The sequence below is a fragment of the Pygocentrus nattereri genome, chromosome 22 (assembly GCF_015220715.1).
Source record: "Pygocentrus nattereri isolate fPygNat1 chromosome 22, fPygNat1.pri, whole genome shotgun sequence".
Taxonomy (NCBI): domain Eukaryota; kingdom Metazoa; phylum Chordata; class Actinopteri; order Characiformes; family Serrasalmidae; genus Pygocentrus; species Pygocentrus nattereri.
The window spans coordinates 8,071,946-8,098,880 of NC_051232.1; the positions used below are offsets into that span (position 1 = coordinate 8,071,946).

At 41.1% G+C, this 26,935-nt stretch overlaps 3 protein-coding genes across 4 annotated transcripts in view; 1 reads left to right on the plus strand and 2 right to left on the minus strand.

Annotated features, from left to right (window-relative positions):
• The window catches only part of crmp1 (collapsin response mediator protein 1), a 29,729-nt gene extending 12,951 nt beyond the window's left edge, over window positions 1-16,778 (plus strand). For both annotated transcript variants that reach the window (XM_037532928.1, XM_037532929.1), the window contains exons 6-14: window positions 151-231; window positions 1,077-1,145; window positions 1,298-1,418; window positions 1,628-1,784; window positions 6,321-6,462; window positions 6,556-6,726; window positions 6,902-7,081; window positions 13,376-13,541; window positions 14,563-16,778. In XM_037532928.1, coding sequence (XP_037388825.1) covers window positions 151-231; window positions 1,077-1,145; window positions 1,298-1,418; window positions 1,628-1,784; window positions 6,321-6,462; window positions 6,556-6,726; window positions 6,902-7,081; window positions 13,376-13,541; window positions 14,563-14,654 — 1,179 coding nt within the window. In that variant the 3' untranslated portion in view covers window positions 14,655-16,778. The remainder of the gene's footprint in view (window positions 1-150; window positions 232-1,076; window positions 1,146-1,297; window positions 1,419-1,627; window positions 1,785-6,320; window positions 6,463-6,555; window positions 6,727-6,901; window positions 7,082-13,375; window positions 13,542-14,562) is intronic.
• Window positions 16,779-17,870: 1,092 nt separating this feature from the next.
• On the minus strand, window positions 17,871-21,116 carry LOC108413192 (interleukin-8-like). The gene is made up of 4 exons (XM_037532938.1): window positions 20,839-21,116; window positions 19,727-19,844; window positions 19,502-19,588; window positions 17,871-18,896 (listed from the first exon to the last, which is right to left on the minus strand). Exons 1-4 carry the CDS (start codon window positions 20,894-20,896, stop codon window positions 18,884-18,886), a joined length of 276 nt encoding a protein of 91 aa, XP_037388835.1. The 5' UTR covers window positions 20,897-21,116; the 3' UTR covers window positions 17,871-18,883.
• A 2,238-nt stretch (window positions 21,117-23,354) lies between these two features.
• Window positions 23,355-26,407, minus strand: LOC119262049 (interleukin-8-like). Its single transcript, XM_037532937.1, has 4 exons — window positions 26,209-26,407; window positions 25,080-25,200; window positions 24,861-24,947; window positions 23,355-24,381 (listed from the first exon to the last, which is right to left on the minus strand). The coding sequence occupies exons 1-4, from the start codon at window positions 26,264-26,266 to the stop codon at window positions 24,369-24,371; spliced, it is 279 nt and encodes a 92-aa protein (XP_037388834.1). The 5' UTR covers window positions 26,267-26,407; the 3' UTR covers window positions 23,355-24,368.
• Between the last annotated feature and the right edge of the window lie 528 nt (window positions 26,408-26,935).

Below are 26,935 nucleotides of genomic sequence, written 5' to 3' on the forward strand. Positions count from 1 at the left end.
CACACACTACAGATGCCACAGTCCACTCACCCTGCAATCTCAAAACAAACCGACTTTAAAATCGTCTCTCATTCTTTCTCTTCCTATGTCTCTCTCTCTCTCTCTCTCTCTCTCTCTCTCTCTCTCTCTCTCTCTCTCTCTCTCTCTCAGCTCTATGAGGCTTTTTCTTTCCTGAGCAATTTGGGTGCGGTGGTGTTGGTACATGCGGAGAATGGAGACCTAATAGCACAGGTGACAGCATGATTGAGTGAGTGGGTGAGTGAGTGATCAAGTAAGCGAGAGATTGAGTAAGTGAGTGATTGAGTGAGTGAACGAATGAATGGCTAATTGAGTGAGGTGAATAAACAAGTGATCAAGTGAAGAAATTAGTGATCAAGTGACCTAGTGAGTGTGAGTGAGTGAACAAATGAGTGATCAAGTGTTTGAGTGAGTGTGAACAAATTAGGGATCGGGTGGTTGAGTGAGTGATCGAGTGAGAGAGAGATCGAGTGAGTGAGTCAGTGAGTGAGTGAGTGAGTGATCAAGTGAGGGAATAAATAAGTGATCAGGTGAATGAATGAGTGATCAAGCAAGCGAGTGATTGAGTAAGTCTGTGAACGAGTGGTCGAGTGAGCGAACTAATGAATGTGTGAGTGAGTGATCAAATAAGTGTGTGGACTTTGAGTGAGTGAATGAGGGATCGAGTGAGTGAATGATCACGGGAGTGTGAGTGAATGGGTGAGTGAACAAATGAACGAGTGAACAAGTAAGTGGATAGGTGAATGAATGTGTGCGCTCAACTGATTGAGTGATCGAGTGAGTGATCGAGTGAGTGAGTGAATGTGTGCTTGAGTGAGTGAACAAATGAGTGAGTGAGTGATCGAGTGAGTGGGTGAATTAATGAGTGAGTGAGTGAGTGAGTCGAGAGATGATTTGTTCCAAGTCATTTTAGGTCATTTTTATTGATCCAATCATCATGAAAGTTGGAAACAATGTAAACTGGTGATATGATGTTTTGTTCTGACAGCAGCGATTCGTTCGTGACCGTAATTACGATGATATTAGATCATATAACTAAAGAAATGTTTGTGTTTCAGGAGCAAAAGAAGATTTTGGAGATGGGCATCACTGGGCCAGAGGGTCACCCACTTAGCCGCCCAGAGGAAGTAAGATTCACTGTCCATTTAGCTAATGAATCAATCACCTAGTCACCAGATGTGCCAATTAACATACTAATAATTGTTGAACACACTTGGCGTTTCTCCAGCTGCACAGACAGCTGTGATGAATCTAACGCTGCTCTGATTGGCTCTGATAGCTGGAGGCAGAGGCTGTGTTTCGGGCCATCACCATCGGCAACCGGGTCAACTGCCCTGTCTACATCACCCGTGTGATGAGCAAGAGTGCAGCCGACACACTAACCCAGGCACGCAGGAAAGGTGTGTGTGTGTGTGTGTGTGTGTGTGTGTGTGTGTGTGTGTGTGTGTGTGCTTGTGTTGCTAACAAGCAATGGAAGGTTATACCCACCAACTAGCATGATGCACACTGCATGCGTTTTCTTCAGATGCGTTCTGCCTTAAGTGGTGCCGGAGTTACTAGCTCCCTCTCTCTCCTGACTGGTTGTCCTCCTGACCGTCTCTCTCTCCAGGCTGTGTGGTGTTTGGAGAGCCGCTTACGGCAAGTTTGGCCACTGATGGCTCGCATTACTGGAACCGGAACTGGGCAAAGGCGGCGGCATGTGTGACCTCACCGCCTCTCAGCCCGGACCCCACCACCCCCCAACACCTGCACACACTGCTCGCATGGTGAGATGAAACACCTACACACACACACACCTAGACACAAACACCTTCACACACACTGGCACACCTAGACACACCAACACACACACTAACACACCCAACACCTACACACATACTAAAACACATACATACAGGAGCAACACCTACTCACAACAACCTACGCACACTCACCAACAAACCTACACACACTAACATCTACACACACACACACACCAACACCTACACACACATCAACAACACCTACAAACACACCAACCTACACATACACCAACACAAATACACACACTAACAACATACCTACACACACCCCAACACCTATACATCTACAAACACCAGCACACCTACAAACCTACATACAACCCCAATTCCAGTGAAGTTGGGACGTTGTGTAAAACGTAAATAAAAACAGAATACGATGATTTGCAAATCCTTTTCAACCTATATTCAGTTGAATACACTACAAAGACAAGATATTTAATGTTCAAACAGATAAACTTTATTGTTTTTTGCAAATATTCACTCATTTTGAATTTGATGCCTGCAACATGTTCCAAAGAAGTTGGGACAGGGGCAACAAAAGACTGGGAAAGTTGAGGAATGCTCAAAAAACACCTGTTTGGAACATTCCACAGGTGAACAGGTTCATTGGAAACAGGTGAGGGTCATGATTGGGTATAAAGGGAGCATCCCTGAAAGGCTCAGTTGTTCACAAGCAAGGACGGGCGAGGTTCACCACTTTGTGAACAACTGCGTGAGCAAATAGTCCAACAGTTTAAGAACAACGTTTCTCAACGTGCAACTGCAAGGAATTTAGGGATTTCGTCACCTACAGTCCATAATATCATCAAAAGATTCAGAGAATCTGGAGAAATCTCTGCAAGTAAGCAGCAAGGCAGAAAACCAGCACTGAATGCCCGTGACCTTCGAACCCTCAGGCGGCACTGCATTAAAAACCGGCATCATTCTGTAACGGATATTATCACATGGGCTCAGGAACACTCCAGAAAACCATCGTCAGTGAACACAGTTCGTCGCTCCATCTACAAGTGCAAGTTAAAACTCTGCCATGCAAAGCGAAAGCCAGATATCAACACCACCCAGAAACGCAGCCGGCTTCTCTGGGCCTGAGCTCATCTGAGATGGACTGACGCAGAGTGGAAAAGTGTCCTGTGGTCTGACGAGTCCACACTTCACACTGTTTTTGGAAATCATGGACGTCGTGTCCTCCGGGCCAAAGAGGAAAAGGATTGTTATCAGTGCAAAGTTCAAAAGCCAGCATCTCTGATGGTGTGATGGTGTGTTAGTGCCCATGGCAGGGGTAACTTGCACATCTGTGAAGGCACCATTAATGCTGAAAGGTACATACAGGTTTTGGAGCAACATCTGCTGCCATCCAAGCAACGTCTTTTTCAGGGATGTCCTGCTTATTTCAGCAAGACAATGCCAAGCCACATTCTGCACGTGTTACAACAGCGTGGCTTTGTAGTAAATGAGTGCGGGTACTAGACTGACCTGCCTGCAGTCCAGACCTGTCTCCCATTGAAAATGTGTGGCACATTATGAAGTGCAAAATACGACAACGGAGACCCCGGACTGTTGAGCTACTGAAGCTGTACATCAAGCAAGAATGGGAAAGAATTCCACCTACAAAGCTTCAACAATCAGTGTCCTCAGTTCCCAAATGCTTATTGAGTGTTGTTAAAAGGAAAGGTGATGTAACACAGTGGTAAACACGCCCCTGTCCCAACTTCTTTGGAACGTGTTGCAGGCATCAAATTCAAAATTAGTGAATATTTGCAAAAAACAATAAAGTTTATCCATTTGAACATTAAATATCTCATCTTTGTAGTGAATTCTATTCAATATAGGTTGAAAAGGATTTGCAGATCATCGTCTTTTGTTTTTATTTATGTTTTACACAACGTCCCAACTTCATTGGAATTGGGGTTGTACACTAACCACCTGCACACACACACACACACTAACATCACACCTACACACACACTAACAACCTGCACACATACAAACACACCTACACACACACACACAAACATACCTACACACACACACCAACATCTACACATCTACAAACACCAGCACACCTACAAAACCTAATCCTACATACACCAACACACCTGCACACACACCAACACATGCTAACAACATACCTACACACAATAACCTCCACACACTAACCTACACACACTAACAACATACCTACACACACCAGCACACCTACATACACTAACACACCAACACCCTGCACACACACAAACACACCTACATACACACCAACATACCTACACACACCAACATACCTACACACACCAACATACCTACACACACACACACTTGCAAACACACTAACTCACCCACACACACCAACATCTACACACATGCGTACATTCACATCAACACACCTAGACACACAAACCAACAACCTACACACACACCCACACACAATAACACACCTGCACCAGCGATCCATGCATCTTTCCCACATCTTGCATCCCTTTTTTATCTGAGAATGTAATGAAGACACAGTCCTGCTTTTACACAATGTCTGTAGAGCCCAGTGACATCATCCCCTGTAAATACTGCACACATCTGATGTTGTCATATGGGAGGTGGTTTTACCCAGTCTCCCCTCTCTCTGCCTCGGAGCCTTAGTTTCATTCATTTAGTTTAATTGAAATAATCTCACAGACCGAGGTATTTGGAGTTGCGTGAGTGTGAGTGTGTGTGCACTCCTACCTTTTTTTTTCTGGCCCAGTTTCCAGAAATAGAAAAAGGGTTTTGGCTCCTGTTTCCATGGTTACAGTGCAACCCCCCCCCCCACCCCCGCCCAACACAAAGGCTCCAAGGCAGACTGGATTGTGGGAGATGATGTCACTGCGATGAAATGTTTTCTCAGGAACACACATACACACATTTTTGTCATTCAGCAAGGTGTGTGTGTGTGTGTGTGTGTGTGATGAAGCTGAATTTGTGTTTGAAGGGTTTAAACTCACTGCCCCCTCATTCTGCTGCTGCTGAACGAGGACCCCTAGTGGACAGAGTGAGGAGAAACACCCCAGTCTTTACTAAAACACAGAACCAGATTAAAAATCGCACCATCAGATTTACTGTAACGTTAAAGTCCGTGTTTTCACTCCAGAGTGAAAATCCTTAATGCTTGTATATCTTTTTATAGTTTGTCTACGCACAAATTTGTGTGAAGTGAAGGAGTGAAAGATTTCTTGTGCTCCAGCCTCTGAGTTCTCTGACGGTTGACGCCCTCCTCTGTGTAGCCGCGTATTCAGCACTCGGTCGCTGCTGTACAACTTCGGCCGTCGCACTTCATTAATCAAAAACATTTCTAACAAGTTTTGCTGTTTGTAATGTTGCATTATGTTCTGTAGTCAAGCACAGTTTGACACACTACTGACATTACTGTGTTATATCTACTTGCACTGTTGAATCTTGTAGACTGTGGAAGCTGCTGTGGTCAGTTGTTCAGCTCAGTCCATCCCTGCATAAGCATAGAGAGGAGCATTATCTGGCACTGTAATAACACCGCACAAATACTGTATTAGCACATTATTCATAGTGTATTAACATGGTTGCAACACTGGTGGTCTGTGTGTGGTAGGGTGTGTGTGGTGGTATGTGTGTGGGGCTATATGAATACTGTGTGTGGGGTTTTAACATTGGTCTTTATGGTGGTACTGTATTAACACTGGCGGCCTATCTGTGCTGCATTTACAATGGTAGTCTGTGTGTGGACTTGTATTAACACTAATGGTCTGCATGTGTGGTGCTGTATTAAGATGGGTGGTCTATGTATGGTGGTCTGTATGTCGGGCTGTATTAATACTGTGGTGGTCTGTATGTTGGGCTGTATTAACACTGTGGTGGTCTGTGGTGGTTTCTGTCTTGCGCCGTATTAACACTCTATGTGGTGCCATGTTGACGCTGGTTGTCTATACGATGTGGTCTGTGTGTGGAGTTGTAAAAACACTGGTGGTCTGTGTGTGGTGCTATATTTACGCCGGTGGTCTGTGTGTGGTGGTGGGTATGTGGCACTGTATTATTATTAATATTTCTTTCTGATGTCATCTGTAATGGCGCTGTATCAACATTGTGGTGGTCTATGTGTGCGGTGCTATATTAACTGAGAAGGTCTTTGTGGTGGTCTGTGTGTGGTACTTTATGAATGCTGTGGTTTTCTGTGTTTGGTACTGTAGTAACACAGCTGGACTGTATGTGTGATGCTGTATTAACACTGGTGGTCTTTGTGTGGCACTGAATTAGTGTGGTGCTTTATTAACACTGTAGTGATCTTTTTGTGGTGGTGCTATATTAACACTGGAGGTCTGTGGGTGGGCAATATTAACCCTGTGGTAGTCTCTGTGTGTTGGTCTGTATGTGGTGCTGTTTTAACCCTGTGGTGGTCTGTTTCTGATGGTCTCTGTCTTGTGCCGTGGTAACACTGGTCCCTGTGTGGCACTGTATTAACACTGGGTTGTTCTTTGTGTGGTGGTCTCTGTGCGTGTGTAGTGGTGATCTGCAGGTGGTGGGCAGCGGTCACTGTGCATACAGCACTGCTCAGAAGGCCATCGGGAAAGATAACTTCACCTTGATTCCTGAAGGAACTAACGGATTGGAGGAGCGCATGGGCTTTGTCTGGGACCGAGCCGCGGTATGTGTGTGATATATACACACAGTATGGACAGTATGTGAAAGGTCAGTTCTGTTGTCTGACCGAGTGGCTATTTCTCTCTGATGGCTTCAGGCTTTGGGGAAAATGGATGAGAATCAGTTTGTGGCTGTTACGAGCACCAACGCTGCAAAAATATTCAACCTCTACCCCCGCAAGGGCCGGATCGCCGTCGGGTCAGACGCAGATATCGTCATTTGGGATCCAGATCGGATCAAAACCATCACCGCCAAACTCCAGCAATCTGTATGAACTTTAGAACCATTACAGTCTAATCATTTCATCAGTCTACAGTGCCAAATTAAAACGGTCACTGGCAAATTACATCAATTCTTTATCAGAATAGATTTACAGTCTAACTGGTCTAATCAATCAATCTAAATCAAGTCTAATCGGTCTCCCTGTCTCTCTCTCTCTCTAGGCTCTGGAGTATAATATTTTTGAGGGGATGGAGTGTAGAGGTGTCCCAGTGTTGGTGGTCAGTCAAGGCCGGGTGGTGTATGAGGATGATAAACTAAATGTCCAGCAGGGAACTGGACGCTTCATCCCAAGGAAACCGTTCCCGGACCATGCCTACCAGCGCATCAACACCCGAAACAAGGTCAGAGGCCTAAATCACACATTAACTCTGAAAACAACCTTATACACCTCCACCACGGTCAACAATGGAACAAGCCTACACACTTTACTCACACATCAGCGCTGAAACAAGCTTATATACCGCAATCAGACATCAGCGCTAAAACAAGCTTATATACCACAATCAGACATGAGCACTGAAACAAGCTTATATACCGCAATCCGACATCAGCGATGAAACAAGCTTATATACTGCAATCCGACATCAGTGCTAAAACAAGCTTATATACCACAATCAGACATCAGCGCTGAAACAAGCTTATATACCGCAATCCGACATCAGCGCTGAAACAAGCTTATATTCCTCAATCAGACATCAGCAGTAAAACAAGCTTATATACCGCAATCAGACATCAGCGCTGAAACAAGCTTATATACCTCAATCAGACATCAGTGCTAAAACAAGCTTATATACCACAATCAGACATCAGCACTGAAACAAGCTTATATACCGCAATCCGACATCAGCGCTGAAACAAGCTTATATACCGCAATCAGACATCAGCGCTGAAACAAGCTTATATACCTCAATCAGACATCAGCAGTAAAACAATCTTATATACCTCAATCAGACATCAGCTCTGAAACAAGCTTATATATCTCAATCAGACATGAGCACTAAAACAAGCTTATATAATTCAGTCAGACATCAGCAGTAAAACAAGCTTATATACCGCAATCAGACATCAGCGCTGAAACAAGCTTATATAATTCAATCATACATCAACGCTGAAACAAGCTTATATACTGCAATCAGACATCAGCGCTGAAACAAGCTTATATACCTCAATCAGACATCAGTGCTGAAACAAGCTTATATAATTCAATCAGACATCAGCTCTGAAACAAGCTTATATAATTCAGTCAGACATCAGCAGTGTAAAACAAGCTAATATACCGCAATCAGACATCAGCGCTAAAACAAGCTTATATACCTCAATCAGACATCAGCGCTGAAACAAGCTTATATACCGCAATCAGACATCAGCACTGAAACAAGCTTATATACCGCAATCAGACATCAGCAGTAAAACGAGCTAATATACCGCAATCAGACATGAGCACTAAAACAAGCTTATATACTGTAATCAGACATGCGCACTAAAACAAGCTTATATAATTCAGTCAGACATCAGCAGTAAAACAAGATAATATACCTCAATCAGACATCAACGCTAAAACAAGCTTATATACCACAATCAGACATCAGCGCTGAAACAAGCTTATATACTGTAATCAGACATGAGCACTAAAACAAGCTTATATAATTCAGTCAGACATCAGCAGTAAAACAAGCTAATATACCGCAATCAGACATGAGCACTTAAACAAGCTTATATACCTCAATCAGACATCAGCAGTAAAACAAGCTTATATACCTCAATCAGACATCAGCTCTGAAACAAGCTTATATATCTCAATCAGACATGAGCACTAAAACAAGCTTATATAATTCAGTCAGACATCAGCGCTGAAACAAGCTTATATACCGCAATCAGACATCAGCGCTGAAACAAGCTTATATAATTCAATCAGACATCAGCGCTGAAACAAGCTTATATACCTCAATCAGACATCAGTGCTGAAACAAGCTTATATAATTCAGTCAGACATCAGCAGTGTAAAACAAGCTAATATACCGCAATCAGACATGAGCACTAAAACAAACTTATATACCGCAATCAGACATCAGCGCTAAAACAAGCTTATATACCACAATCAGACATCAGCGCTGAAACAAGCTTATATAATTCAATCATACATCAGCGCTGAAATAAGCTTATATAATTCAGTCAGACATCAGCAGTAAAACAAGCTAATATACCGCAATCAGACATGAGCACTTAAACAAGCTTATATACCTCATTCAGACATCAGCAGTAAAACAAGCTTATATACCTCAATCAGACATCAGCTCTGAAACAAGCTTATATATCTCAATCAGACATGAGCACTAAAACAAGCTTATATAATTCAGTCAGACATCAGCGCTGAAACAAGCTTATATACCGCAATCAGACATCAGCGCTGAAACAAGCTTATATAATTCAATCAGACATCAACGCTGAAACAAGCTTATATACCTCAATCAGACATCAGTGTTGAAACAAGCTTATATAATTCAGTCAGACATCAGCAGTGTAAAACAAGCTAATATACCGCAATCAGACATGAGCACTAAAACAAACTTATATACCGCAATCAGACATCAGCGCTAAAACAAGCTTATATACCACAATCAGACATCAGCGCTGAAACAAGCTTATATAATTCAATCATACATCAGCGCTGAAACAAGCTTATATACCTCAATCAGACATCAGCGCTGAAACAAGCTTATATATCGCAATCAGACATGAGCACTAAAACAAACTTATATACCGCAATCAGACATCAGCGCTGAAACAAGCTTATATACCTCAATCAGACATCAGCAGTAAAACAAGCTAATATACCGCAATCACACACGAGCACTAAAACAAGCTTATATACCTCAATCAGACATCAGCACTGAAACAAGCTTATATACCGCAATCAGACATCAGCACTGAAACAAGCTTATATACCGCAATCAGACATCAGCAGTAAAACAAGCTAATATACCGCAATCAGACATGAGCACTAAAACAAGCTTATATACTGTAATCAGACATGCGCACTAAAACAAGCTTATATAATTCAGTCAGACATCAGCAGTAAAACAAGATAATATACCGCAATCAGACATGAGCACTAAAACAAGCTTATATACCGCAATCAGACATCAACGCTAAAACAAGCTTATATACCACAATCAGACATCAGCGCTGAAACAAGCTTATATACTGTAATCAGACATGAGCACTAAAACAAGCTTATATAATTCAGTCAGACATCAGCAGTAAAACAAGCTAATATATCGCAATCAGACATGAGCACTAAAACAAGCTTATATACCTCAATCAGACATCAGCGCTAAAACAAGGTTATATACCGCAATCAGACATCAGCACTGAAACAAGCTTATATACCTCAATCAGACATCAGCGCTGAAACAAGCTTATATACCGGAATCAGACATCAGCGCTGAAACAAGCTTATATATCTCAATCAGACATGAGCACTAAAACAAGCTTATATACCGCAATCAGACATGAGCACTAAAACAAGCTTATATAATTCAGTCAGACATCAGCAGTAAAACAAGCTAAAATACCACAATCAGACATCAGCGCTGAAACAAGCTTATATACCGCAATCAGACATCAGCGCTGAAACAAGCTTATATACCGCAATCAAACATGAGCACTAAAACAAGCTTATATACCGCAATCAGACATCAGCGCTGAAACAAGCTTATATACCTCAATCAGACATCAGCAGTAAAACAAGCTTATATACCTCAATCAGACATCAGCTCTGAAACAAGCTTATATATCTCAATCAGACATGAGCACTAAAACAAGCTTATATAATTCAGTCAGACATCAGCAGTAAAACAAGCTTATATACCGCAATCAGACATCAGCGCTGAAACAAGCTTATATAATTCAATCATACATCAGCGCTGAAACAAGCTTATATACTGCAATCAGACATCAGCGCTGAAACAAGCTTATATACCTCAATCAGACATCAGTGCTGAAACAAGCTTATATAATTCAATCAGACATCAGCTCTGAAACAAGCTTATATAATTCAGTCAGACATCAGCAGTGTAAAACAAGCTAATATACCGCAATCAGACATGAGCACTAAAACAAACTTATATACCGCAATCAGACATCAGCGCTAAAACAAGCTTATATACCTCAATCAGACATCAGCGCTGAAACAAGCTTATATACCTCAATCAGACATCAGTGCTGAAACAAGCTTATATAATTCAATCAGACATCAGCTCTGAAACAAGCTTATATAATTCAGTCAGACATCAGCAGTAAAACAAGCTAATATATCGCAATCAGACATGAACACTAAAACAAACTTATATACCGCAATCAGACATCAGCGCTAAAACAAGCTTATATACCGCAATCAGACATCAGCGCTGAAACAAGCTTATATACCGCAATCAGACATCAGCACTAAAACAAGCTAATATACCTCAATCAGACATCAGCGCTAAAACAACCTTATATACCGCAATCAGACATGAGCACTAAAACAAGCTCATATAATTGTCAGACATCAGCAGTAAAACAAGCTAATATACCGCAATCAGACATGAGCACTAAAACAAGCTTATATACCTCAATCAGACATCAGCGCTAAAACAAGCTTATATACCGCACTCAGACATCAGCGCTAAAACAAGCTAATATACCGCAATCAGACATCAGCGCTGAAACAAGCTTATATACCGCAATCAGACATCAGCGCTGAAACAAGCTTATATACCGCAATCAGACATCAGCGCTGAAACAAGCTTATATACCTCATTCAGACATCAGCGCTGAAACAAGCTTACACAGCTCAGTCACACATCAACACTGAAACAAGCTTACACAGCTCAGTCACAGTGAACACCGAAACAAGCTTACACAGCTCAACCACAGTCACAACTGAAACAAGCTTACACAGCTCAATCACAGTCAACACTGAAACAAGCTTACACAGCTCAACCACAGTCAACACTGAAACAAGCTTACACAGCTCAGTCACAGTCAACATCGAAACAAGCTTACACAGCTCAGTCACAGTCAACACTGAAACAAGCTTACACAGCTCAGTCACAGTCAACACCGAAACAAGCTTACACAGCTCAGTCACAGTCAACACTGAAACAAGCTTACACAGCTCAGTCACACATCAACACTGAAACAAGCTTACACAGCTCAGTCACAGTCAACACTGAAACAAGCTTACACAGCTCAGTCACACATCAACACAAACAAGCTTACACAGCTCAGTCAAAGTCAACACTGAAAAAGCTTACACAGCTCAGTCACAGTCACAACTGAAACAAGCTTACACAGCTCAAGCACAGTCAACACTGAAACAAGCTTACACAGCTCAGTCACAGTCAACACTGAAACAAGCTTACACAGCTCAGTCACAGTCAACACTGAAACAAGCTTACACAGCTCAGTCACACATCAACACAAACAAGCTTACACAGCTCAGTCAAAGTCAACACTGAAACAAGCTTACACAGCTCAGTCACAGTCAACACCGAAACAAACTTACACAGCTCAACCACAGTCAACACTGAAACAAGCTTACACAGCTCAATCACAGTCAACACTGAAACAAGCTTACACAGCTCAGTCACACATCAACACTGAAACAAGCTTACACAGCTCAGTCACAGTCAACACTGAAACAAGCTTGCACAGATCAATCACACATCAACACTGAAACAAGCTTACACAGCTCAACCACAGTCAACACTGAAACAAGCTTACACAGCTCAGTCACACATCAACACTGAAACAAGCTTACACAGCTCAGTCACAGTCAACACTGAAACAAGCTTGCACAGCTCAATCACACATCAACACTGAAACAAGCTTACACAGCTCAAGCACAGTCAACACTGCAACAAGCTTACACAGCTCAATCACAGTCAACACTGAAACAAGCTTGCACAGCTCAATCACACATCAACACTGAAACAAGCTTACACAGCTCAACCACAGTCAATACTGAAACAAGCTTACACAGCTCAGTCACAGTCAACACTGAAACAAGCTTACACAGCTCAATCACAGTCAACACTGAAACAAGCTTACACAGCTCAATCACAGTCAACACTGAAACAAGCTTACACAGCTCAGTCACAGTCAACACTGAAACAAGCTTGCACAGCTCAGTCACAGTCAACACTGAAACAAGCTTACACAGCTCAACCACAGTCAACACTGAAACAAGCTTACACAGCTCAATCACAGTCAACACTGAAACAAGCTTACACAGCTCAGTCACAGTCAACACTGAAACAAGCTTACACAGCTCAGTCACAGTCAACACTGAAACAAGCTTATAAGCTTGTGATTTTAAATTTGTGGTTTTAAATTTAATGATTGGTATTATGTGGATGATGAATTGTAATTTTTTTATTGGGTTTTTATGTGGGATTTTATTTCATTCTGATTTGATGTTTCATAGGTGATTTTTTAATTTTTTGATTGCCGTTCTGTAGGTAATTTTTAAATTTAATATTTTGTAGGTAACTTTTCATTTTTATCTCTTTTGTTTTATAGTTTTTTGTGTGTTTTTAAGTCATTTTTAAACTTCATTTATTTTTCTTTATAAACATTGTTTATTTCTTTAGGTGATTGGCAGACAGGCCGTGTCTCGAGGTGTGTATGATGGTCCTGTGTACGATGTGCCGTCCACACCCAAATACATAACCCCCGCCCCCTCCGCCAAGACCTCGCCTACCACCCAGCAGCCTCCACCAATCAGAAACCTGCACCAGTCCAACTTCAGCTTGTCAGGTGAGTCAGTCAGGTTAGTTCAGCAAGTGTAGCAAGTTGTCCTGCATTAGCACAGCGAGACGAGATGCTCCTGTTAAAGAACCACTACTGATACCTTTAGAGTAATGTCAGCATTCTAAAACAGCATGTTAGATAGAAAATAATCTAATTCTTAGACCTAAATTCAGTTTTATTCTGATTTTGGAGTTGAAACTAGAAGCTTCTAGTTTATGGCAGAGTTGAAAAATGTAAAGATGCTTTGTAAAGTGTAGTGTTTCTGTAATGATGTCAGTTTCTGTAATGTTTCTCTAATAATTCTTTACCATTTCTGTAATGATTCTATAGCGTTTCTATAATGATTCTGTAATGTATCGGTAATGATTCTTTACCGTTACTGTAATGATTCTATAGCATTTCTATAATGATTCTGTAACGTATCGGTAATGATTCTTTACCGTTACTGTAATGATTCTATAGCGTTTCTATAATGATTCTGTAATGTATCGGTAATGATTCTTTAGCGTTACTGTAATGATTCTATAGCATTTCTATCATGATTCTGTAATGTATCGGTAATGATTCTTTACCGTTACTGTAATGATTCTATAGCGTTTCTATAATGATTCTGTAATGTATCGGCAATGATTCTTTACTGTTTCTGTAATGATTCTATAGCGTTTCTATAATCATTCGGTAATGTATCGGTAGTGATTCTTTACCGTTTCTGTAATGATTCTATAGCATTTCTATAATGATTCTGTAATGTATCGGTAATGATTCTTTACCGTTACTGTAATGATTCTATAGCGTTTCTATAACGATTCTGTAATGTATTGGTAATGATTCTTTACTGTTTCTGTAATGATTCTATAGCGTTTCTATAATGATTCTGTAATGTTTTTATAGAAAATCTGTAAACTCAGTCGATTTTAGAGCCAGAACAGTTTAATTATTTGTTTTTAAGTGCAGCTTTGTTAATGCTGTAAACTGTAAATTAATATTTGAAGGACCCTTATTTTGCTTTGTTTTGTTTGGAATCTAGGAGCGCAAGTGGATGATAACGTTCCCCGACGTTCCGGCCATCGTATCATAGCACCCCCTGGTGGCCGTTCCAACATCACCAGCCTCGGCTGAGTCTGAGGCCTTAAATGACACAGTCTCTCGTTCCGAATGTGTTTTCTGTTCACCTTTAAATTGTGTACAATCCTCTGCAGCACAATCACTGTGTAGATCATCATCATCGCGGAAATGGAGACGTTCCTGTCCATGTGGTTTGATGTATAAAGTGTTATATAGTGTCTAATAACGATCCTAAAGCCGTGGAGAACCCGGCAGCCTGCTGTTACTGATGTTTCTACAAACTGGTGCTCCCTCTAGTGGACAACTGCACAATTAGCGGTCACACTACAGGACATTTTTTTTATTGATTCATTTATTTATTCATTAATTTATTCATAAGATAAAGGGTAGAGAAGCCCATTTCAGCTTGTGGAGGAGTAAACAAAGCATTCTCTGTTGAAATATTGATCTCAAAACAGTGACTTATCTATGAGTTTCTCTCCTCTAGCTTGCTGGAGTGGGTTCCATATGAAGGAGTAAATATTATTGAGTGCAGTTTTTTAATGTCCATGACCTTCTGGTCATTTTCACTCAGTGAAACTTTCACCCACTGTGTTCTCTGTGCACTGAAATATTCTGCAATATTAATATTACTTATTAATCAGAATTATAATGGATAATTATAGATAATACTTAATGTCAGAGCAAGTCTTAGTGTGGTTGGAGCTGGCAATGCACTGCATGAATCCACGTTTAGATGGCGAATTCTTCCTGCCGATATATTTCTGCATTAATTCACTCAGCAATCTGTTCATATTCTGATTTGATGGTCGTGTGGTGAGTTCAGTATTGTTAGTGTTGTTCAGTAGAGTTGCACTAACTGTGCAACTGTGGATGTGTACTGTAATGGAAACAGCGCCCCCTTCCTGTTAAACGCTCCACTTCTTATTAAACACTCGGCACTTCCCGACTAGATTCTATTCCTTTTCTACTTTAACTGTATTTACCTTGAATCGGTTTCGCATTCATACACCATCGTACGTCACCACAGGTCTAGACCAGCCGTTCTTAAATCAGAACGCCCTAAAGCTAATGCTAACTCTACTTTAATAGAATTCACATCAGACTGCTGTGTAAATGTCAGTGGTGAAGAGTTTGGTCTTCAGTTTAGGCCAGAAACGTCAGCCCATCCTCGAATTTCTACTAGCACCCTAGTGGGATTTTAGTCATATGTTAGCATTAAGCTAATAACAATTCACGTCATATTCTGGCCTAGACTAATCGTAAACAATTAAAGCTTGTAAAAGTAACTTTATGTTTTATCTTAAGTGTGTAAAAGATGTTATCATATATCTGACCTTGTTTGTATAAGTTTTACAGTGACTTTTTCAGTAGAGCGTCCTGATATAGAACCGCTGCCACTGTTTTGCATTCCTAACAACCACCCGAAACACCACTTAGACTATGCCTCATATTAACAGTCTATCTAGAACCCCCAGAAATACTAGTGATTTTTTTTTTTTTTTTTTTTTTTTTAGTTTTGCCAAAGCTTAATTGGCTGATTTGCTTCTTAATTGTGTTGGTTCTTAGCCCAAGTCCTTCCGTCCAGCTCCTGAAGTCCTAACCAATAGGAGAGCTTGCTTGGCTGAATGCACCTCGATACCACCGAGAAAACTGTCCAGATTGGATCATCAAGATTTTAACCATTTTATTTAGGTCCAGAATGTAATGTTGAAACGAAAGCATTACTGCACAATTCAAACTTTATTGAGGTGCCATAGAAGAACCTCTTTAGGTTCTTTCAAAACCCTTGCAATAGAAGGATCTTTAAAGAACCGTCTTTGTTCATGAGCTGTGCTAGTCTGACAAACCTGTTTCGAGTTTAGATAATCGCCACGTAATGCATACGTTCTAAAAGGTTCTTTGAACTGTATGCCTGAGCCAAGAACCTTCACACTTATGGTTCCTACAGAGTTTATCCCTCAGCTTGATACTGAGAGAAATGTTCTGCTTTGACCCAGAACAGAATTTGGTCATGTTCACCACTTCTTTATATTCAGTGTAACTCCAGGATGGTTTCTAGAATAATGTAATAAAGGAAATATTGGTGTGGTATTGATCATGTGATGGCGCTGTTTGTGTTAATACTGTGAGTGTTGGAGTTCTGCACTGATCTGATAATAAAACAGTATTAAAATACATTAAACTCATTCTATATCATTACTTTCTTCACAGACACAAATCTAAAACACTCCAGCTTCATAGGTACTTATATAGACTTAAGTGAGGCTCTATAGAAACGTTATTAGTCCGAGTTTGGTGGGGACACTGGCTTCTTGTTTTAGCTTCGTTTTGTGCAGGACTGAAGATTCTACTGACCACGGCAATAAATTCACTTTGTGATTGTGAAATAAAAAAGAATTTTCAGCTTTTTGATCATTTGTGAAGAATATAATTTAGATTTAAAACCTCAGGTTATGTCATCATTCCCATAGCACTCATTGAAGTACCTCCATTCAAATGATGCAGTGTTAAGTTTAAGTGATACTTATTAGTCCCACCATCGAGGAAATTTCACCTCCGCATTTAATGTGTCTGTGAAGTGAAACACCACATATACACTAGTGAGCACACTTGCCATGGCGCCCAGGGAGAAGTACATTTATGGCATTTGGCTGACGGTCTTATCCAGAACGGCTTACAATTTGATTGTTTTACACAGGTAGGTGAAGGTAGTGTTAGGAGTCTTGCCCAAGGACTCTTATTGGTGTAGTGTAGGGTGCTTACCCAGGCAGGGGATTGAACCCCAGTCTGTAGCGTAGAAGGCAGAGGTGTTAACCACCACACTATACCAACACTTGTCTTGTTCAAGGACACGTCAGTCACATACTGTCGGTGCTGGGGATCGAACTGGCAACCTTCCTGTCACAGGGCCAGTTCCCTAACCTCCAACCCACGATTGCCAACTTGTGGAGAAGCTTCAAGCTACTACATTTAAATAACTGATGAGTGAAGTGTGATCATGCCTCATATAAACACCTTTAAGCCCAGCATCATGCCAAATTCCAATTTATAGTGGAATGTTATTTGCAGTAAGTTTCTTTTGGCTGAAAATGACCAACAAGTGATAAAATATGAGCATTTTTTTGCTAGAAATGTTAAACCAAAATATTTCAAATGTCCATTTTACACTTAGCAAAAAGTCTATGGTCAAGTTTACTCATTCCTCTTGAAATTGGCACAAATTGAGAAAATGTTTATACCTGTAATAGTGGAGGCAAGGAGGCGGGATGCAAGCGTGAGTTGCTTTTATTCAAATCAGATTGAACAGAGTCCAGGAACTGAGGGTGTCGTAGAGGGTGGTAGAACAGACCAGTCCATGATGGCCCAAAAAACCCAAACACAATCAACAGAAAGAACATGAGCAAACACAGGGGTCTAAATGCACTGAGGGAAAATGAGAAACACCTGGAACTAATGAGGGGCGGAGCACAGGCAGGTGGAGCAGATAACAAGGGGGCAGGACCAGGGAGGAGACACAGAACAACAACAGCAGCACATGGCACAAGAAAACAAAGGCACATGGCTACCATAGAGGGGAAGAAACACACACAGAGGGACAATGGGGAATCCGTGACAATGGGCCATTCATAAGCAAATCACTGTTGTCAGAACAGAACCTTGTGTCTCCAATCTGGTAACTTTACAGGAGAAGGAAAAAAGTACTTGATTTTTAATGTAAGCCAATGGAACCCGACTTTTTTCCAAGTATGTTTTGGTCATTTATTCTGGTCCATTCATCATGAAATTCACACACAATGTAAAGAGGGACAGGAGGCCTTCTCAAAATATGTCAAAAAGTGAAAAAGGACAAAAATGGAGATACAAGGTTTTTGTCCGGCATCAGTGATATGCATATGTAAACTGTATACAATTCCAAATGGTCCTGGTCATTTCTACCATGTTCGAGAGCATCCTAATCAGCAATAAAGTAAGTACAGCTGATACAGTAGTTCTATAGTATGTTATAATGAAAGCAGAATCAAAAAGCAGAAGGAGTTCCACGCTGGGCTGTAGGGTGTGGTAAGAAGACAAAAATGACCCCAGTGCTGGCAGAATGGAGAAGTCAAGAAGAAAAGATCAGCATCAAGACCACCAAGATAAATCAGAGCAATTTTGGCACCAACATCTTAAAGCAGATTCCGTGGACGCCCACCAAGAAAGACTCCAGTTTTCCAGGACAGGCCCAGAAAAGCTCATCTAGAATGTCAGATAAAGATGGTGGACGAGTCGAGAGTCTGACCTCAGGGTGACCGGCTGCAGGACAAAGAGAGATCAGAACCAAATTATAATTAGAAACAATTGTTTTATACAAGTATTTAAGAAGAATTTACAAGGAAGCACATTCAACCTTTCAATCAAGCATAATACTAACTGTCCATCATCTACTATGAATTATTCATTATCTACTATTAATTATTCATCATATACTATGAATTATTCAGTATGTGTTATGAATTATTCATAATCTACTATGAATTATTCATTTTCTACTACAAATTATTCACCAGCAACTATGAATTATTCAGTAGCTACTATGAATTATTCATCATCTTCTATGAATTATTCATTATGTACTATTAATTATTCATCATCTACTAAGAATTATTAATTTTCTACTATGAATTATTCATTATCTGCTAGGACGTATTCAGTACCCTGTATCCACAATGAATTATTGTTTTTGCAGTACGATTAATTCAATAAAGTAATGAGGTTAATTAGTCTGTGAATGTAAATGATTAATCTAATGTAAATGTTGACAGTGTGGTCAGTATTTCTGAGTTTGTCCAGCAGAAGTTTCTCCAGAGGGTCATACAACAGATACAGAAGACACAGCAGATACAATATAGTGCACATACCTGGCCATGATCTTCTCGATGACCTTCTTGACCCATGGAGCTGTGGTGTCCAGACAGATCTCCTTACCGGTGTTCTTTAGCGTCGCTCTGGGGAGCAAACAGGGTAAACATCACATACAGCGAAACTTTACGCTCTGCAGCTGAATAATAATAATAATGATGATAATAATAATAATAATAATAATAATAATACTAAAGCACTATTCAGTAGATTGGTTGACTCACATGATCTCTGTCTCTTTGCAGTGGAGATTCGGGGGGAAGAGTTCCACGCTCTCTATCAGTCTGCCGATCCGTTTGCTCTCGGTTCCACTGCAGCGGCACCGTGGGTCCACACCCAGACCTGGAACACCAGCCAATCGGCTTCATCAGTCTCAGGCCCATCATCAACATGAGTATCATAAACTGTCCATATGCAGAAACTCGCCTACACAAACAGCCTGCTTTAAAATCATCCGAGCTGCAGCCAATCAGAACAGAGCTCATTTACATATATCATATACCCAGAGGCTGTAAAAGATCACATATAAATAAATGATGACCGTTTTAGGTCCTTTAAACCAACTGCTCCCCAGGCACCATGGACAGGGCATACTTTCAATATGCGGGTCATCAGTGAACTTTCTCATGCTGGTTGTAGTTTGTTATGTGTGGGTAACACAATAAATTTTAGTTGATCATCTAATTGCCAATATAGTGACTACAGAGCCTGTTGCCTAAACTAAGCAGCTACTGACAAGGTAGGAGTGTCTAGTAGAGTGGACAGTGAGTGGACACGTGTTTAAAAACTCCACTCGTACCAGCGCAACACACAGTAACATGCCACCACCATGTCAGTGTTACTGAGGTGCTGAGAATGACCCACCACCCAAATAGTACCTGCTCTGTGAGGGTCCATGGGGGTAACTGAAGAACAGGGTAACAGAGTATCAGAGAAACAGATGGACTACAGTCTGTAACTGTAGAACTACAAAGTGCAGCTATACAGTAAGTGGAGCTGATAAAGTGGACAGTGAGTGTAGAAACAAGGAGGTGGTCATTATGTTATGCCTGACTGGTGTATGTTAGCCTACAACATGTGTGCTGCAGACCTGAACATCTCAAAGTCAAATGTATCCTGGGCTGTGTAGCAGCTGGAAGAGGGATAGACAAAGCGAGTGGTAAAGTCTACGGCCGAGCCCAGCTGGTCTGAGGTCAGCTGAGAAAGCTACGCCACTTTTTTCCACACCGAATCTCTTTAAACGCTACCGAATCCTTATGAAGCTACCAAGAACCTGGTGTCCATGATGCATGTCCATTAGCCTCAGTGGTGAAGTGTGCGTCTCAGTGGAGCTCACCTTCGGTCAGAGGGAAGACGGTCAAAAGTAAACACACCATCACGATTCTGCTGTCCATCCTGATGGAAAATCTTCAGACGCCGGAGACGATGAAGGCAGTGAAGGTGGAGGAGTCGGAGTGCAGCCTCTGCAGGGTCTGGAGATTCAGCTGCTGCTGTCTGTGCTCTGAGCTGCTGCGTGCCTCTTTAATTGCTCAGAGTTTTGGCTGTGAGTCAGATGCAGTTTCGCAACTAAACTCTGGGAAACTCTTAGCTAACCTTACAGCAGATCTTCAGCCAGGAACACATCAGGACCAGGAAGTTACTGAGAGCTGAAATTAGCTGGAAGTCAACTGCAGAACTTCAAGGTTAAGTTCAAGTTCAGGTTAAATACATTAGTGCCACATCAGTTAATACTTGACAGAGAGGAAAGACTGCATAATAAAGCTGCAGTTTTCATGATTTTGCAGAAGTGAGTTGTTGTGAGCTAATAACAATTCACGTCATATTCTGGCCTAGACTAATCGTAAACAATTAAAGCTTGTAAAAGTAACTTTATGTTTTATCTTAAGTGTGTAAAAGATGTTATCATATATCTGACCTTGTTTGTATAAGTTTTACAGTGACTTTTTCAGTAGAGCGTCCTGATATAGAACCGCTGCCACTGTTTTGCATTCCTAACAACCACCCGAAACACCACTTAGACTATGCCTCATATTAACAGTCTATCTAGAACCCCCAGAAATACTAGTGATTTTTTTTTTTTTTTTTTTTTTTTTCTTTAGTTTTGCCAAAGCTTAATTGGCTGATTTGCTTCTTAATTGTGTTGGTTCTTAGCCCAAGTCCTTCCGTCCAGCTCCTGAAGTCCTAACCAATAGGAGAGCTTGCTTAGCTGAATGCACCTCGATACCACCGAGAAAACTGTCCAGATTGGATCATCAAGATTTTAACCGTTTTATTTAGGTCCAGAATGTAATGTTGAAACGAAAGCATTACTGCACAATTCAAACTTTATTGAGGTGGCATAGAAGAACCTCTTTAGGTTCTTTCAAAACCCTTGCAATAGAAGGATCTTTAAAGAACCGTCTTTGTTCATGAGCTGTGCTAGTCTGACAAACCTGTTTCGAGTTTAGATAATCGCCACGTAATGCATACGTTCTAAAAGGTTCTTTGAACTGTATGCCTGAGCCAAGAACCTTCACACTTATGGTTCCTACAGAGTTTATCCCTCAGCTTTATACTGAGAGAAATGTTCTGCTTTGACCCAGAACAGAATTTGGTCATGTTCAGCACTTCTTTATATTCAGTGTAACTCCAGGATGGTTTCTAGAATAATGTAATAAAGGAAATATTGGTGTGGTATTGATCATGTGATGGCGCTGTTTGTGTTAATACTGTGAGTGTTGGAGTTCTGCACTGATCTGATAATAAAACAGTATTAAAATACATTAAACTCATTCTATATCATTACTTTCTTCACAGACACAAATCTAAAACACTCCAGCTTCATAGGTACTTATATAGACTTAAGTGAGGCTCTATAGAAACGTTATTAGTCCGAGTTTGGTGGGGACACTGGCTTCTTGTTTTAGCTTCGTTTTGTGCAGGACTGAAGATTCTACTGACCACGGCAATAAATTCACTTTGTGATTGTGAAATAAAAAAGAATTTTCAGCTTTTTGATCATTTGTGAAGAATATAATTTAGATTTAAAACCTCAGGTTATGTCATCATTCCCATAGCACTCATTGAAGTACCTCCATTCAAATGATGCAGTGTTAAGTTTAAGTGATACTTATTAGTCCCACCATCGAGGAAATTTCACCTCCGCATTTAATGTGTCTGTGAAGTGAAACACCACATATACACTAGTGAGCACACTTGCCATGGCGCCCAGGGAGAAGTACATTTATGGCATTTGGCTGACGGTCTTATCCAGAACGGCTTACAATTTGATTGTTTTACACAGGTAGGTGAAGGTAGTGTTAGGAGTCTTGCCCAAGGACTCTTATTGGTGTAGTGTAGGGTGCTTACCCAGGCAGGGGATTGAACCCCAGTCTGTAGCGTAGAAGGCAGAGGTGTTAACCACCACACTATACCAACACTTGTCTTGTTCAAGGACACGTCAGTCACATACTGTCGGTGCTGGGGATCGAACTGGCAACCTTCCTGTCACAGGGCCAGTTCCCTAACCTCCAACCCACGATTGCCAACTTGTGGAGAAGCTTCAAGCTACTACATTTAAATAACTGATGAGTGAAGTGTGATCATGCCTCATATAAACACCTTTAAGCCCAGCATCATGCCAAATTCCAATTTATAGTGGAATGTTATTTGCAGTAAGTTTCTTTTGGCTGAAAATGACCAACAAGTGATAAAATATGAGCATTTTTTTGCTAGAAATGTTAAACCAAAATATTTCAAATGTCCATTTTACACTTAGCAAAAAGTCTATGGTCAAGTTTACTCATTCCTCTTGAAATTGGCACAAATTGAGAAAATGTTTATACCTGTAATAGTGGAGGCAAGGAGGCGGGATGCAAGCGTGAGTTGCTTTTATTCAAATCAGATTGAACAGAGTCCAGGAACTGAGGGTGTCGTAGAGGGTGGTAGAACAGACCAGTCCATGATGGCCCAAAAAACCCAAACACAATCAACAGAAAGAACATGAGCAAACACAGGGGTCTAAATGCACTGAGGGAAAATGAGAAACACCTGGAACTAATGAGGGGCGGAGCACAGGCAGGTGGAGCAGATAACAAGGGGGCAGGACCAGGGAGGAGACACAGAACAACAACAGCAGCACATGGCACAAGAAAACAAAGGCACATGGCTACAATAGAGGGGAAGAAACACACACAGAGGGACAATGGGGAATCCGTGACAATGGGCCATTCATAAGCAAATCACTGTTGTCAGAACAGAACCTTGTGTCTCCAATCTGGTAACTTTACAGGAGAAGGAAAAAACGTACTTGATTTTTAATGTAAGCCAATGGAACCCGACTTTTTTCCAAGTATGTTTTGGTCATTTATTCTGGTCCATTCATCATGAAATTCACACACAATGTAAAGAGGGACAGGAGGCCTTCTCAAAATATGTCAAAAAGTGAAAAAGGACAAAAATGGAGATACAAGGTTTTTGTCCGGCATCAGTGATATGCATATGTACACTGTATACAATTCCAAATGGTCCTGGTCATTTCTACCATGTTCGAGAGCATCCTAATCAGCAATAAAGTAAGTACAGCTCATACAGTAGTTCTATAGTATGTTATAATGAAAGCAGAATCAAAAAGCAGAAGGAGTTCCACGCTGGGCTGTAGGGTGTGGTAAGAAGACAAAAATGACCCCAGTGCTGGCAGAATGGAGAAGTCAAGAAGAAAAGATCAGCATCAAGACCACCAAGATAAATCAGAGCAATTTTGGCACCAACATCTTAAAGCAGATTCCGTGGACGCCCACCAAGAAAGACTCCAGTTTTCCAGGACAGGCCCAGAAAAGCTCATCTAGAACGTCAGGTAAAGATGGTGGACGAGTCGAGAGTCTGACCTCAGGGTGACCGGCTGCAGGACAAAGAGAGTTCAGAACCAAATTATAATTAGAAACAATTGTTTTATACAAGTATTTAAGAAGAATTTACAAGGAAGCACATTCAACCTTTCAATCAAGCATAATACTAACTGTCCATCATCTACTATGAATTATTCATTATCTACTATTAATTATTCATCATATACTATGAATTATTCAGTATGTGTTATGAATTATTCATAATCTACTATGAATTATTCATTTTCTACTACGAATTATTCACCAGCAACTATGAATTATTCAGTAGCTACTATGAAATATTCATCATCTTCTATGAATTATTCATTATGTAAAAAAATAATGAGGTTTATTAGTTTGTGAATGTAAATGATTAATCTAATGTAAATGTTGACAGTGTGGTCAGTATTTCTGAGTTTGTCCAGCAGAAGTTTCTCCAGAGGGTCATACAACAGATACAGAAGACACAGCAGATATAGTACAGTGCACATACCTGGGCATGATCTTCTCGATGACCTTCATGACCCACGGAGCTGTGGCGTCCAGACAGATCTCCTTACCGGTGTTCTTTAGCGTCGCTCTGGGGACCAAACAGGGTAAAGATCACATACAGCGAAACTTTACGCTCTGCAGCTGAATAATCATAATAATGATGATAATAATAATAATAATAATAATACTAAAGCACTATTCAGTAGATTGGTTGACTCACATGATCTCTGTCTCTTTGCAGTGGGGATTCGGGGGGAAGAGTTCCACGCTCTCTATCAGTCTGCCGATCCGTTTGCTCTCGAATGTTTTGCAGCGGCACTCCAGATCAGGAGGACCCATACCTGGAACACCAGCCAATCGGCTTCATCAGTCTCCGGCCCATCATCATCATGAGTATTATAAACTGTCCATATGCAGAAACTCGCCTACACAAACAGCCTGCTTTAAAATCATCCGAGCTGCAGCAAATCAGAACAGAGCTCATTTACATATATCATATACCCAGAGGCTGTAAAAGATCACATATAAATAAATGATGACCGTTTTAGGTCCTTTAAACCCCTAACCCCCAACTGCTCCCCAGGCACCATGGACAGGGCATACATTCAATATGCTGGTCAGCAGTGAACTTTCTCATGCTGGTTGTAGTTTGTTATGTGTGGGTAACACAATAAATTTTAGTTGATCATCTAATTGCCAATATAGTGACTACAGAGCCTGTTGCCTAAACTAAGCAGCTACTGACAAGGTAGGAGTGTCTAGTAGAGTGGACAGTGAGTGGACACGTGTTTAAAAACTCCACTCGTACCAGCGCAACACACAGTAACATGCCACCACCATGTCAGTGTTACTGAGGTGCTGAGAATGACCCACCACCCAAATAGTACCTGCTCTGTGAGGGTCCATGGAGGTCCTGACCACTGAAGAACAGGGTAACAGAGTATCAGAGAAACAGATGGACTACAGTCGGTAACTGTAAAACTACTATACAGCTATACAGTAAGTGGAGCTGATAAAGTGGTCAGTGAGTGTAGAAACAAGGAGGTGGTCATTATGTTATGCCTGACTGGTGCATGTTAGCCTACAACATGTGTGCTGCAGACCTGAACATCTCAAAGTCAAATGTATCCTGGGCTGTGTAGCAGCTGGAAGTGGGATAGACAAAGCGAGTGGTAAAGTCTACGGCCGAGCCCAGCTGGTCTGAGGTCAGCTGAGAAAGTTACGCCACTTTTTTCCACACCGAATCTCTTTAAACGCTACCGAATCCTTATGAAGCTACCAAGAACCTGGTGTCCATGATGCATGTCCATTAGCCTCAGTGGTGAAGTGTGCGTCTCAGTGGAGCTCACCTTCGGTCAGAGGGAAGACGGTCAAAAGTAAACACACCATCACGATTCTGCTGTCCATCCTGATGGAAACTCTTCAGACGCCGGAGACGATGAAGGCAGTGAAGGTGGTGGAGTCGGAGTGCAGCCTCTGCAGGGTCTGGAGATTCAGCTGCTGCTGTCTGTGCTCTGAGCTGCTGCGTCCCTCTTTAAATGCTCAGAGTTTTGGCTGTGAGTCAGATGCAGTTTCGCAACTCCACTCTGGGAAACTCTTAGCTAACCTTACAGCAGATCTTCAGCCAGGAACACATCAGGACCAGAAAGTTGCAGAGGAAAGCCTTTGATGCTAATAACTGCGTAATAAAGCTGCAGTTTTCATGATTTTGCAGAAGTGAGTTGTTGTGAAATAAGTGGAGTTTTTTTTTAACGTTACTCTGTCACACTGGGGAGCCTAATTACATTCAGTTCAGTTCAACGGAGCTCAGTTTAAGTCAGTTCAGTTCAGTTTAATTCAGTTCTGTTTAATTCAGCTGAGTTCAGTTTATTTTGGGTATGTTTAACTGAATTCAGTTTAATTCAGTTTGGTCCAATTTAAATCACGTTAGTTTAATTGAATTCAATTTGTCAGTTCAGTTTAATTCATGTTAGTTTCATGGAATTCAGTTTAATTCAGTACAGTTTAATTCAATTCAGTTCAGTTTAATTCACTTTAGTGTCAAGGAGTTTAGTTTAATTCAGTCCAGTTTAATTC

Bases quoted from the DNA above. Each gene is read 5' to 3' on its own strand.
- LOC108413192 (XM_037532938.1), bottom strand. From the start codon at position 20,896: ATGGACAGCAGAATCGTGATGGTGTGTTTACTTTTGACCGTCTTCCCT. The intron at 19,845-20,838 runs GTGAGCTCCACT...CTGGTGTTCCAG, and splicing joins CGTCTTCCCTCTGACCGAAG to GTCTGGGTGTGGACCCACGG. The intron at 19,589-19,726 runs GTGAGTCAACCA...TTTGCTCCCCAG, and splicing joins TGCAAAGAGACAGAGATCAT to AGCGACGCTAAAGAACACCG.
- LOC119262049 (XM_037532937.1), bottom strand. From the start codon at position 26,266: ATGGACAGCAGAATCGTGATGGTGTGTTTACTTTTGACCGTCTTCCCT. The intron at 25,201-26,208 runs GTGAGCTCCACT...CTGGTGTTCCAG, and splicing joins CGTCTTCCCTCTGACCGAAG to GTATGGGTCCTCCTGATCTG. The intron at 24,948-25,079 runs GTGAGTCAACCA...TTTGGTCCCCAG, and splicing joins TGCAAAGAGACAGAGATCAT to AGCGACGCTAAAGAACACCG.